The following is a 14,719-nucleotide window of genomic DNA, read 5'->3' as shown; positions in this document are numbered from 1 at the left end:
ATGCCATCACTAAGACCGCCTAATCCACCTGTGTAACATCACCTGACTTCACCCCATCTCAGCTGAAACCCTCATTATGCCATTGTTACCTACAGGCTTGATTATTACAATGCACTCCTGGCTAGCTCCCGCATTCTACACTCTGTGTACTTAAGGTGATCCTTGTCATAACTCATAGAAAGTCCTATTCCCATATCACCCTCTGTTCACTGACCTACATTGGTGTCTGGTCAAGCAATGTCTTGATTTTAAAATTCTCATATTTGTTTTCAAATCTCACCAGCCTGGTCTCACCCCTCGCTATCTCTGCAATCTCCTCCAAATTAAGCAGAAGCTTGACACATCCAGGACAAAGTAGCCTGCTTGATTGCACCCCAACTACAAATATTCACTTCCTCCATCGACGCACAGTAGCAGCAGTGCATACCATTTACAAGATGCAACGCAGGAACTCACCAAGGTTCCTTAGACTGCACCATCCAAACCCACGACTGCTACCATCTAGGACAAAGATAGCAGACACCACCAGCACGTGGAAGTTCCTCTCCAAACCACTCACCATCCTGACTTGGAAATATATTGCCATTCCTTCACTGTCACTAGGTCAAAATCCTGGAACTTTCTCCCTATCAACACTGTGGGTGTAACTACATCACATGTACTGTAGCAGTTCAAGAAGGCAGCTCATCACCACATTCTCAAGGGCAATTAGCGATGGGCAATAAATGCTGGCCTAGCCAGTCACCCTCATCATGTGAACAAATAAAAAAGCTCCACAAACTTCAGAATATTTGGACCCTCTAGCCTCTTTAGCATTCCCCATTTTATTCACTCCACTATTGGTGGCTGTGCTTTCAGTTGCCTCAGCTCTAAGCTCTGGAATTTCCTCTCTAAATCTCCATACTTCTCTTTCCTCAAAACATACCTCGTTGACCACGCATCTAACCTACTATCACCTTATGGGGCTCGGTGTCATACTTCGTCTTTTAATGGTCTTTTGAAGCGCCTTGGGATGTTTCATTCCATTAAAAGTACTATATAAATGAGTTGTTGTTGCTAGTAACCAGCCGGGAATCTCAACACGGGGCGGGATCCTCACTTTGTGACGTCATAGCACCGGTCCGCGCTGCGGGACAAACTGCTACGCATGCGCCTAGCGGTAAGATGGCGAAGCCTGGAGCCTAAGAGGAGGCAACGATTCATTTTCTGGGAAATTTCTTGTCGCGGTGTATAGGCGCTCCAGAAAAAGAAAAAGCATTCTGAGAGGTCAGATATTTACCTACACTCTTTAAAGCGGAGCAGTGATTATAGTGATGCGCACAATCCCAATCACACAACTGCCGAACGGCTACCTGGATAGCTGAACTGTTGTAAACTGTATAAGGGGGGCGGGGTGTAGAAGTGGCGAGTTTGAAAAGACAAACTATGTTTAGGAACTTTCTTCTTATAACTGCAAGCGAAATTAGTAGAATAATAGCAGCAGAGTATCAGTGGCTGCAGAAATTTTGTTGGCGGATTAATATTTTGAGGGAATGCTGGTTTGCTCTAATTTGCACCCCGCCCCTCGTAGTGGTAAATGCCAGTGATTTAAACTGAGCGCGCGCGAGCCCTGACCGTTACGGGGCGTGTGATGACTTCACATCCTCCCCCGTCTCTTCGCTTCCCCTTCACACACCCAACCGCCCCACCCCCACCCTCAGGTAGTAGTTAGCAAGGCTTAAGAGTGCTCTACAATACTGGTATACAATGTGACAAAAAAACCTACATTCATATTCATTAGAGCAAACAAGTAAGAGGGTTATTTAATTCATCAGCGACTTCAATAATACGTAACGGCAAAAAGGTATTCTTTCGGTGGTAAGTTTACAAAAAATGCATTGTAACATACTCTAGGTGTAACATTCATCACTAACGCTTAGGACACTATGCAAAAAATGGGAAATGAACTAAACTTTGAACATCCTGGGGGTTACCATTGACCAGCAACTGAACTGGACTATCCATGTAAATACTGCGGCTACAAGAGGTCAGAGGCTAGGAATAGTGCGACGAATAACCTACCTCCTGACTCCCCAAAAGCCTGTCCACCACTTACAAGACACAAATCAGGTGCAGGAAGCATTCAAGTAGGGGGAGCAAACAGGAATGTAATGGTAGTAGGGGACAGTATAGTCAGAGTGATTGACACCATTGTCTGCAGCAAAAAGAGCAAGAGTCTGGGTGGCTGTGTTGCCTATCTGGTGCCAGGGTGCAGGGGGAAGAGGGAGGACCTTGGAGGGGGAAGGGGAAGAGGGAGGACCTTGGAGGGGGAGGGGGAGGACCGGGGAAGGGGAGGACCGGGGAGGGGGAGGAACAATCCTTTGATTCTGATTCTGAGAGATGGAATACTCTCCACTTGCCTGGATGAGTGCAGTTCCAAAAACGCTCAAGAAGCTTGACACCTTCCAGGGTAAATAAGCCTGCCTGATTGGTACCACTTCCACAAACATACACTGCCTCCACCAACGACAAACAGTAGCAGCAGCGTGTATCATCTACAAGATGCACTGAAGAAACTCATCAGAAGGCAGTACCTTCCAAACCATGACTACTGCCATCTAGAAGGACAAGGGCAGCAGATACATGCAAAGACCACTACCTGGAAGTTCCCCTCCAAGCCACGCATCATCTTGACTTGGAAGTAGATTGTCACTCCCTTACTGTCACTGGGTCAAAATCCTGGAACTCCCTGCCTAACTGTGGATGTACCTACTCCACTGGGACTGCAGCAGTTCAAGAAGGCAGCTTACCACCACCACCTCAAGGGCATTAATTTTGGCCTCTCCAGCGACACCCACATGCTGTAAATGAATTTTTCATCTGAATGGAAATACTATCAAAAGGATGACCAAAATAGCCAGTTCACTTTCACATCTAGCAGATCCTGATGACGGTTGTTACACACTAGGGCTCTAGCCACACCGACCGTTGCTATTTTCTAGTCTTGGATCTTGCCAGTACTTTGTGACACTTCCATTTCTTTTTCCAGGTTATTGACTGCACTCTGATTACATTGTTTTCTTATCAGATTATTTCAATGGTTTCCTTTATGAACTATCTTAATTGCACTGAAGTTAATTTTTAAATATTAGATATTGTTGCCTATTTTGAAAACTAGAGTATAACAGAATTATCACCGAGAATATTGCTTCAACGTGTGTAATGTTACCTTGGTTAAGCCTGTCAGATATATTCTGTCAAATGATGAAACGACTCTAACATCCTTAGATATTCATATCAGGTCAATTTAAAATTTAACCGCTATAATCTATCCAGAATTGAAAAAGGACTCATGGAATCTTGGGCTTTGTAAGTAGAGGTATTGAGTACAAAAGCATGGAAGTTATGCTGAACCTTTTATAAAGCTCTGCTTAGGCCACAGCTAGAATATAGCATCCATTTCTGGTCACTATGCTTTAAGAAGGCTGTGAGAGTCTTTGAGTGCCCAGATGAGATTTCCCAGAATAGTTCCAGGGACGAGAGATTTTAGCTACAAAGTTAGGTTGGTATTTTCATTGAGAAGAGGAGAATAGGGAGATTTGATAGATTATGACAGGTTTAGATAAGGTAGACAAAGTATTCTCATTAGCTGATGGTATAAGAATTAGTGGCGATAGATTTAAGATTTTGGGCTAGAGATGCAAGGTGGATCATGAGAGCCTTTTTACACTGTGAAATCATACCTATGAGGGTGATGAAAGTGGTGATGAATGATTTCAAAAGGCATTTGGTTGGGCAATTAAGGGTAATAAACTAACAGGGTGAGGAGGATAGAGCAGGGGGAAAAGGGACTGATTGCATTGATCTACAGAGAGCTGGCATGGACTTGATAAGCTGAATGGCCTGTGCAATAACGTTTTTAGATTCTAATGTATATTTACATGATGCTGATTTTTTTGATATTAATGCCTCTAAAATTGAGAAATCTATCAATCTGCATTAAATTCCCTTTTTTGTTACCTAGAAATGGATCCAACTTCGACCATGAAATCTCTGTTACTGGCTATCACCCAGTATAAAAATGCGAAAACTGAGAGCAATGTTTTACAAGTACAGAGGCAATTGGGTGTAAGTACAGCACTTACTGTATGAAAGAAAAGTTGAAACGTATTAATAAATTGTGAGGTATGTGTGTGCGATAACACTACAAAAGCAATTAATTAATTGGCTGTAGCATGCTTTTGACACTGAAAGGCTGGATCATTTTATTATTTTGATTTTCTCCCCCTCATTGCTGCTCTTCCTCCCTCCTTCCTTCATGCCCTCCACTTTGGCATTAAATTCATCTCCACTGTTTTGACTAAAACATTTTTTATTAACATTTAGAATGGAACCTCCCTATGTTTTGCAATATTGCAATAATTGCAATAATGAAACCCTTGTCTAAATACGTAGCTGTTTTTAATGGAACAACTCTTTTAGGCTCTGGGTGATTTGAGAGAGGTCGGGTATGAAAGATTTGGGTGAAAGCTTAAAATGTGGTTCTGTTTCAGAGATGACATTTTATATTTATTCATGGGGTGTGGGCATCGATGGCTAGGCCAGCATTTATTGCCCATCCCTAATTACTCTCCAGAAGGTGGTGATAAGCTACCTTCTTGAACCGCAGCAGTCCATGTGGTGTAGGTACACCCAGAGTGATGTTAGGGAGGGAGTTCCAGGATTTTGACCCAGTGACAGTAAAGGAACAGTGATATATTTCCAATTCTGGATTGAATTCTGACTTGGAGGGGAACTTCCAGGTGTTGGTGTTCCCATCTGTCTGCTGCCCCTGTCCTTCTAGATGGTATTGGTGCTGTGTAGCTGGCTTTGGGAGTCAGGGGGTAAGTTACTTACTGCAGGGTTCCTAGCCTCTGACCTGCTCTTGTATTGGTCACGGGTTTGGAAGATGCTGTCTAAGGAGGCTTGCTGAGTAACTGCAGTGCATCTTGTGGATGGCACACACTGCTGCCACTGTTCGTCGGAGGCGGTGGGAGTGAATGTTTGTGAATGTGGTGCCAATCAGTGGGCTGCTTTGTCCTGGATGGTGTCAAACTTCTTTCTGGATGGTGTCAAGCTTCTTGAGTGTTGTGGGAGCTGCACTCATCCATGCAAGTGAAGAGTATTCAGTCGCACTCCTGACTTGTGCTGTGTAGCTGGCTTTGGGAGTCAGGGGGTAAGTTACTTACTGCAGGGTTCCTAGCCTCTGACCTGCTCTTGTAGCCGCATTATTTGTATGGCTAATTTAGGTCAATTTCTGGTCAATGGCAACCCCCAGGTTGTTGATGGTGGGGATTCAGCGATGGTAATGCCATTGAATCTCAAGAGGCAATAGTTAGATCTCTTGCTGGAGATGATTATTGCCTGGTACTTGTATGGTGTTGTGCTTGCTATTTGTCAGCCCAAGCCTGGACACTGTCCATGTCTTGATTCTTTTGGACATGGACTGCTTCAGGATCTGAGGACTTGTGAATGGTGCTGAACATTGTGCAGTCATCAGTGAACATCCCCACTTCTGTCCTTATGACGAAAGACAGATCATTGATGAAGCAGCTGAAGATGGTTCGGCTGAGGACACTATCCTGAGGGGCTCCTGCAGTGATGTCCTGGAACTGAGATGATTGACCTCCAATAACCGCATCCATCTTCCTTTGTGCTAGGTATGATTCCAACCAGCAGAGACTTTTCCCCCTGATTCCCATTGACTCCAGTTTACCTAGGGCTCCTTGATGCCACACTCAGTGAAATGCTGCCGTGCTGTGAAGGCAGTCAGTCTCATCTCACCTCTTTTGTCCATGTTTGAATCAAGGCTGTAATGAGGTCAGGAGCTGAGTGACCCTGACGGAACTCGAACCGAATATCAGTGAGCAGGTTAAGCAAGTGCGGCTTGATGGCACTGTTGATGACCCCTTCCATCACTTTACTGATGACGGAGAGTAGACTGATGGAGCCGGCTTAGACTTTTCCATCTTTTTGTGTACAGGACATACCTGGGCAATTTTCCACATTGCTGGGTAAATGCCAATGCTGTAGCTGTACTGGGACGGTGTGGCGAGTTCTGGAGCACGTCTTCAATACTATTGCTGGAATATTGTTAGGGACCACAGTGCCTTCAGCTATTTCCTGATATCACGTGGAGTGGAGTGAGTGGAACTGAATTGGCTGAAGTCTGGCATTTGTGATGCTGGGGACCTCTGGAGGAGCCCAAGATGGATCATCCACTTGGCACTTCTGACTGAAGATTGTTGCAAATCCTTCAGCTTTTTACTGTGCTGATCTCCCCCATCATTGAGGATTGGGATATTTGTGGAGCGGCCTCGTCCGGTTTAATTGTCCTCCAACGTTCATGACTAGATGTGGCAGGACTGCAGAGCTTAGATCTGACCCATTGGTTGTGAAATTGATTAGCTCTGTCTTTTGCTTGTTGCTTTGCTGTTTGGCACTCAAGTAGTCCTGTGTTGTAGCGTCACCAAGTTGACACCTCATTTTTAGATATTCCTGGTGCTGCTCCTGGTATCTCCTGCATTCTTCATTGAACCAGGGGTGAATCACCTGGCTTGGTAATGGGGGGATATGCCAGGCCATGAGGTTACAGATTGTGGTTGAGTATCATTCTGCAGCTGATGGCCCATAGTGTCTCATGGTTGCGCAGTCTTGAGTCGCTAGATCTGTTCGAAACCTGTCCCATTTAGCACGGTGGTAGTGCCACACAACACAATGGAGGGTATCCTCAATGTGAAGATGGGACTTCATCTCCACAAGTACTGTGCAGTGGTCACTCCTACCAATATCATGGACAGATGCATCTGCGGCAGGCAGGCTGGTAAGTTTGAGGTGAAGTATGTTTTTCCCTCCTATTTATCTCCTGACCCCCTGCCGCAGATCCAGTCTAGCAGCTATGTCATTTAGGGCTCGGTCAGTAGCAATGCTACCGTGCCAATCTTTGTGATGAGCATTGAAGTCCCCCACCCAGAGAACATTCTGTGCCCTTGCCACCCTCAGCCTTCCCCCAAGTGGTATTCAACATGGAGGATTCACCAGCTGAGGGGGAGCAGTACATGTTAATCAGCAGGAGGCGTCCTTGCCCATGTTTGACCTGATGCCATGAAACTTCATGGTGTCCAGAGTCGATGTTGAGGACTCCCATGGTAACTCCTTTCCAACTGTCTCCCACTGTGTCACCACCTCTGCTGGGTCTGCCCTGCTGGTGGGACAAGAAATACCCAGAAATGGTGATGATGGTGTCTGGGACATTATCTGTAAAATATGATTCCATGAACTTAACTATTTTATATTGTTACTTGACTAGTCTATGGGACAGCTGTCCCAATTTTGACACAAGCCCCCAGATGTTAGTAAGGAGGACTTTGAAGGGTTGACAAGGCTTGAGTTTGCCATTGTAATTTCTAGTGCCTTGGTCGATGCGTGGTGTTCCATCTGGTTTCATTCCTTTTTATTGAGTTTGAAACAACTGAATGGCTTGTTAGGCCATTTCATATGGCATTTAAGAGTTGACCATATTGCTGTGGGTCTGGAGTCAGATGTAGGCCAGGTAAGGACGGCAGATTTCCTTCCCTAAAAGGGAAGGACATTAGAGAGCCAGGTGGGTTTTACGACAATCGGCAATGGCTTCATGGTCGTCATTAGACTTTTAACTCCAGATTTTTTTATTGAATTCAAATTCCACCATCGGCCGTGGTGGGATTCAAACCCAGGTCCCCAGAGACTTGCCCTCGATCTCTGGATTACTAGTCCACTGGCAATACCAATACACCACTGCCCCCATAATACCGTATATACTCAAGTAATAGTCGATCTCATGTAAATGTTGACCCCTGACATTTAGCCAAACAATAGTAACTCTACATATCACATGCCCACCACATCTCCTGCAGGCTGACCCTCTCCCTTTCACCAACTCTTGACCCTCTCCCTTTCACCAACTCTCTCTCGCTGCTGACCTGCTCAACTCTCCTGCTCGCCACTTTCTGTCCCAAATCTTCACTGCGATTGAGGCCTCAGGAGAGGGCTGACAAGAAGGAGGAAGTGAGTGAAAGGAGCTGCAAGTGCGACAGTCAGGCAGGGAAACAGCCACTGGGAATGTGTCTTGGCTAACAAGGGAGGCCACTCTAAAATGGCGCCGTTTTGTCGGCCCCAGCGCAAAACTATTTTGACCCCACAAAAATATTATTTGTGCATAAGTCGACCCCTTCCATTTTGCTTATAAACTTGGCCTCAAAAACACTGGATTTTACATGAGCATATATGCTATTTTTCGAAGGAATTCCTCCGTGAATTGCCTTCAGCTGGGGTAACGTTTTGTTTTTTAAAGCATTACTGTGCTTATTCTAATTGCTAATTGTACCTTGCTGAAAGGAGGCAAGCTGTTTATTACATAGCTCTTTCAAAGAACCACCAGGAACATGGTAGGATGAACTCAGCCTCCTGTGCTGTCTGATTCGATGAGTTGCCAGTTTAAATTGATTAAGCATTTTGGGAACTAAAAATGTAGTTCCTCATTTTTGAAAAAATCTTTACCATTTTTTTTTTCAAATTGAAATTTCCAATGTCAAGAATCTAAAATTGAGGCTATTAACGAGACAGTGAAGAATCTCTTTGACTTATATGGTTGCTTTTAAACTTATTTGAAGAAAACCTGACAGACCAATATCAAAAGCTTCATTCTGGTAAACAATATACTTGTGTGTATTTTAAAGTAGGATATTTGTGAGAGGACAATGTTTTCTTCAGTTTTCCCTTGGGGAAAATAGGGTGAAGTAGTGGAAGGATTTGTAGGCTGGTTAACAGCTAGAATATAAACACTACTTCTATACTACTACTTTTATAGTCTATACACTACTTCTATAGTCATAGCAATCATGCCAGCACATTGGCGGTCCTATACAACAAAACCTTTTTATTGGCCCCTGCAATCCATATAATGAGGAGGGGCCACTCCTCAGTTGGGTAAAACAGTAGACTACTGATTATCTGTTTTTAATGTTTGGAGAGATCGCTTAGCAAGTTACAAGCCAGTGCCATCAGGCCCAGGTCGTTGTCTTCCCTTTGTTGCTGACAAACACCAGAAATCCACAATTGAGCCATGCACTGTATCTGGTGACTACTTTGCCTGCAGTTCTGACAAATCTTATCTTCCCCCTATACAATACTGCTGAATCTCATGTACTCCTCCACAGTGACAATAGACCAACAGTTTCTTCTATCCCAATGTACAATTTCCAAAGCCTCCATCAGTCCCCAACCTAGGTTTGCCAAGGGAGTCTAATGTACCCCTACCCAATACTAAATACCAGGACCTGGAAATTTTTGGGAGCCTGCTCTACCCATGTAAGTACAGCAGACTGAAACTCTTACCAAAGTCATTCACTTAGTCAGGGCAGGCCACAGGGATGCAGTAGCATCCACCCTGGCCCAAGTCATTTACTCTTCTGAGGCGGAGTAGAATCCATATAGCTCTAAATGGGCTTAAAGGGAAGAAAAATCTTTTAAATCTTTGGCTTCTAGTGGAGCAATTCCAAGTACAGAAATTCACCATTCCCTTGCAAGAAGATTTTGGGCCTTCAAAAAAAAACTTCATAATGTTGGATCCTGTATGTAATTTCCGTTAGGCCTTTCGAACAAGGAACTTCTGGGAACTTCTCAACCTTTTCCTTTGATGTGGTTTCAGATGTCCAAGGTTCCCAATGGGAATTTTAAGTTCTGGTCAATAGAAACCAGGATCTTGCCCATATTCCAGGCTACACTCCCATTGCAAATGGGACTTGTGTCCCCACCAGCTCCATGAACTTGGGGGCCTAGTTGTCTGACTAATTGACACATATTGCATACTGCATTGCTTTGTATTCTTAGCTTTAAGTCTGCTAAAGGATAAATTTAGATACATGGGTTAAAAAGAATTTATATAAAGTAGAGACCACTGCTTTATGGCTTTCACAGGATATTGGAGTAATGGAATTAAACATCCACAAAATTTCTGGAGCATCATTTGATACAAATGGAAGTTGTCCCTGTCATTCTGTTAGTGGCCCTGATGTTGTCTCCTAGCATCCCTTTTGTAAATTAGTATCTTCCAACTCTTAGCAAGTACTTACACTGGTAAAAAATTCCAAAATGATCACAGAAGTATATAACAATTGTCATTTTGAAGTTATTGATGCATTTTGGGCATCCTGTATTCTTCAAATGTTCACTGCAACATTCCGATCTTAAGGATGGCCAAATCCTGTTCTTATTCAATTTATAGTTTAAAATACTGTATCTTGTATTCATTTCAGTGAAAAGCAGAATAATGGACAATAATAGCTAAAATGGCAACTGATTTAGAAGCTTCTGGGTAAGCAGATTGGAAGAGCCATGGATTACATTCAGTATACTTTCCTTGACATAATGGTTATTTCTAGTCTAGAAATATCAAGGGAGTCAAATTTTGAAATATTCTTTTATCTTCTAGGTAATTTGTGGGACAAAAGCAGTAATGGTATTTGCAACAAATCAAAGCTTACCAAGTGAATGTCTGAATAGCCTTGTGGAACTTGTTGGTGATCCTAACATAAAAGTGACACTGACTCTAAAGATTATTGGATTGCTAACACAATTAGGTATGATTTATTTTGCTATATTAAATTGAATGCTGTGATTCAATACAACCTTATTTTTTAATTTTTATTTTCACAAGTATAATACCCATTGTTGACTTTATATTGTATAATAACATTCGTCTTAGCATATGAATAGCTATAAGTATAAATACAACCATGCATATGTGTTATATATCTGTAAAAGGTAAAGAGAGGGAAACTGTGTGTACTTTAAATTTTTGGAGAAGGTTCAAAATATTAAAACATTGCTAATACCTATTCATGGAAATGTCCTGGCTCTCAAAATTAAAAAGTCTATAAATTAAATCAATTCTCTTGGGGTACTTTGTTGAAGGGGTGTATAATGCCAAATTTTATCACTTTCGGGTTTCCTTTAGAGAATAATTCATTCCATTGGTTCACAAACTGTGAAGTGTCTACAAGTGGGGTGAGACATAATACAGGTGGGACAGAGTGATGTGGTAAATCACAATCAGAATAAAACCAACAGCATTGCTAAATGTGAAGGAAAAGAACAGGCATAGTTGCACGGATGTAAAACATTAGCTGGTACTTTGAAGTCTGAAGGGGATAAAGCTCAAAGGGATGGGAATTAACAAAAGACCTGAAAGACAAAATGAGAGTAATAAGTTTAAAATAACTTTAGTGGAGCGCAGAAGGCTGTATGACAATCTTTTTTTGCCAGGAGCCAGCTCTGAATAGGTTTGAGAACAATCAGTTTATATCCTTTGTTGAATGAAGTTGATTATTGCTTCACAAATAAATATACATTACTTAAGAAATGTTATGCAAGGAAGGGGGCACGAGTTGTCTTTTTTTCTTCCAAAAAGAAAGGGAGGGGAGAAAATTTGCGAGAGCCCCATGGTTCCCTTTTTTTTCCAATTTCCACAATTAACACCCAAGTCTGGGAAAGATCATCCTGTTCAGTGCTAATTAGTTGAAGCCAAGTCTGTCAGATAAATGTTCTGAACAGACCTCCCATGAAGCTTTCTTCTGGCAGAAGAAAGACTGAAAGAGGAGACTGACAAAAGTGAGTATCCCTGCCTAGTATTAGCTTGATGGCTATCCCTTAAAATCCACTCGGAATACAAAGGAATTGAAAAGCTGTTAACAAAAACAATTAAAACCTGTATCTCAGCAATATTCAAATATATATAATATGAGGTGTATTCAGTTATGTGGATGGCAGCTGATTAATTTTGAATGTGGTAGGCAGTTATTGAATACAAGCACAGGGACATTTAAGGAGCGAGTGGAGTTGAAAGCAGGGCAGACACGTTATTTGGAACTGTCAAGGGATTTAGTTCAGACTCACTCCCACAGAGATGATAAATACTAGAAACAATATATTCTACCAAAGAGTAGCAGATTGATTGCCACCTTGTTTTTCCTTTTGAAGAGCTAAATTATGGAATTTCTGCTGCAAATGTTTATAGTGTAACATGTTGCTTCTCTGTAGTAGCTTCTCCTCTGTAGTAGCTTGTTCTTGGTTTGTTTAATAAATTTGCTTAATCTTTTAAACTGGAAACATGATCAGATGTTCTGATATTCTACTACTTAGCTCAGATGGAAATATCCTGGGGGTAGATAGGACATTTTATCACCATTAAGCCATTAAAAGCATGTGGTGTGTTTTAGACGGAGCGCGTCACTTAGAGCTACTTGAGTATCAGGACTAAGATACTTTTGAAATTGTAGAGAGCAGAGACTCACAATAAGAGTAGAAAGACAAACCACATTCCCTTTACTTTTTCTGGGATAAGGAACTTAAGTTAAAAATGCTCCCTCCCTGACTTTTGCATGATATTTTAAATTCCTGAGCATAAAGCTATTTTTGTGACTTTCAGTTTATCACAAGTCATAGTAAAAATATCAGATGAGACTTTTTCTTCCATATTAATGAAATCTAATTACTCATTGTAATTTGTGTATAAAGTATAATTTGGTTTACAGTCATTTAAGATTCATTGTATGTATCTTTTTAAAAGATGATTTTAAAATCCTTTGACTTTTTTAATTTTCTGGTTTTCACAACCTAGCCTAACAGGCAGCCCACTTTCAAACTTCTGAGCGTCTGTTACCAGTAATTGAGGTGTGTGAGAATGAACCATGGTGATTCATTCTGTGTGGAAGTGTCTGACCTCAGCTTGGTATCTCCCTATGAAGAACATTGCAACCAGGGCATCTCTGTGAGGGAGCTCACTCTGTTTTAAAGTGGGTTGATAGTTTAATGAAAACAGAGATAAAAACAAAAAAACTGCAGATGCTGGAAATCCAAAACAAAAACAGGATTACCTGGAAAAACTCAGGTCTGGCAGCATCGGCGGAGAAGAAAAGAATTGACGTTTCGAATCCTCATGACCCTTCGACAGAACTTGAGTGAAACCAAGAAAGGGGTGAAATGTAAGCTGGTATAAGGTGTGTGTGTTGAGGGGGGGAGGGGGTGTAGAAGTGGAGGGGGTTGGTGTGGTTGTAGGGACAAACAAGCAGTGATAGAAGCAGATCATCAAAAGATGTCACAGACAACAGAACAAAAGAACAAATAGGTGTTAAAGTTGGTGATATTATCTAAACAAATATGCTAATTAAGAATGGATGGTAGGGCACTCAAGGTATAGCTCTAGTGGGGGTGGGGGGAGCATAAAATATTTAAAAATAATGGAAATAGGTGGGAAAAGAAAAATCTATATAATTTATTGGAAAAAACAAAAGGAAGGGGGTTCCAGCATCCGCAGTTTTTTTGTTTTTATGATAGTTTAACGAACTGCACTGCCTTTGTGTTGCCCTTATAATTGCAGAAATAGACATTTTAACATGGCGCTATTTCACATTATTGCACCTGACATCAGTACCAGTTTTTCAATGTTTTCTTTTATATTTCTATTCCAGCATCAGACCATGAAAGCAGAGAGGCTTTGCACACATACAACCTCATCAGTGCACTTGCAACAGTGGTTCAACATTATAGTACAGCTCCCAATGTGCAGGTTGTACTGCAGGTACAAATCTCATATAACTGGTAGTCCCACCTTTTGTAGCTTTGGCATAGGGTGCAGAAGAGGAGAGGATTTCAGGATGGAATAAGGTGTTTAATTATTAGAAATTCTGAATGTTTTTAAAACTACTTCCTTTTTCAGACCAGGATCATCTTGTTAACTGGAAAAACTCAGCAGGTCTGGCAGCATCGGCGGAGAAGAAAAGAGTTGATATTTCGGGTCCTCATGACACTTCCACAGAACTGAGTGAATATAAGAAGAGGGGTGAAATATAAGCTGGTTTAAGGTGGGGGGAGGAAGAGAAGTGGGGGGGTGGTGTGGTTGTAGAGACAAGCAAGCAGGGATAGGAGCAGATAATTAAAATATGTCACAGACAAAAGAACACAGGTGTTGAAGGTGGTGATATTATCTAAACGAATGTGCTAATTAAGAATGGATGGTAGGGCACTCAAGGTACAGCTCTAGTGGGGGTGGGGTGGAAAGACTAGCAGGGCACAAAAGATTTAAAAATAATGGAAATAGGTGGGAAAAGAAAAATCTATATAAATTATTGGAAAAAAAAAGGAAGGGGGAAGAAACAGAAAGAGGGTGGGGATGGAGGAAGGAATTCAAGATCTAAAGTTGTTGAATTCAATATTCAGTCCTGTAATATGCGTAGTCTGTAAAGTCTACGCACTGTAAAATGCGTAGTCGGAAGATGAGGTGCTGTTCCTCCAGTTTGCATTGGGTTTCACTGGAACAACGCAGCAAGCCAAGGATAGACATGTGGGCAAGAGAGCAGGGTGGAGTGTTAAAATGGCAAGCGACAGGGAGGTTTGGGTCATTCTTGCGGACAGACCGCAAGTGTTCTGCAAAACGGTCGCCCAGTTTACGTTTGGTGTCTCCAATGGAGAGGAGACCGCATTGGGAGCAATGAATGGAGTAGACTAAGTTGGGGGAAATGCAAGTGAAATGCTGCTTCACTTGAAAGGAGTGTTTGGGCCCTTGGACGGTGAGGAGAGAGGATGTGATAGGGCAGGTGTTGCATCTTTTGCGTGGGCATGGGGAGGTGCCATAGGTGGGGGTTGAGGAGTAGGGGGTGATGGA

The 14,719-nt window shown here is 42.3% G+C and overlaps 1 protein-coding gene across 5 annotated transcripts in view; it reads left to right on the top strand.

The window, feature by feature from the left end:
• The first annotated feature begins 1,140 nt into the window (after positions 1-1,140).
• The window catches only part of cip2a (cellular inhibitor of PP2A), a 70,262-nt gene continuing 56,683 nt past the window's right edge, over positions 1,141-14,719 (top strand). For 2 of the 5 annotated variants that reach the window (XM_041211981.1, XM_041211985.1), the window contains exons 1-4: positions 1,688-1,857; positions 4,004-4,107; positions 10,490-10,637; positions 13,527-13,636. In XM_041211981.1, coding sequence (XP_041067915.1) covers positions 4,006-4,107; positions 10,490-10,637; positions 13,527-13,636 — 360 coding nt within the window. In that variant the 5' untranslated portion in view covers positions 1,688-1,857; positions 4,004-4,005. Of the gene's footprint in view, positions 1,267-1,687; positions 1,858-4,003; positions 4,108-10,489; positions 10,638-13,526; positions 13,637-14,719 lie in introns of those variants that run through there. The other 3 variants (XM_041211983.1, XM_041211984.1, XM_041211982.1) reach the window with 3 other exon arrangements.

The sequence above is a fragment of the Carcharodon carcharias genome, chromosome 18, assembly GCF_017639515.1.
Source record: "Carcharodon carcharias isolate sCarCar2 chromosome 18, sCarCar2.pri, whole genome shotgun sequence".
In the NCBI taxonomy this organism is placed as follows: domain Eukaryota; kingdom Metazoa; phylum Chordata; class Chondrichthyes; order Lamniformes; family Lamnidae; genus Carcharodon; species Carcharodon carcharias.
The sequence above is the reverse complement of the archived record's forward strand: the minus strand, read 5'-3'. Positions and strand labels throughout refer to the sequence as shown.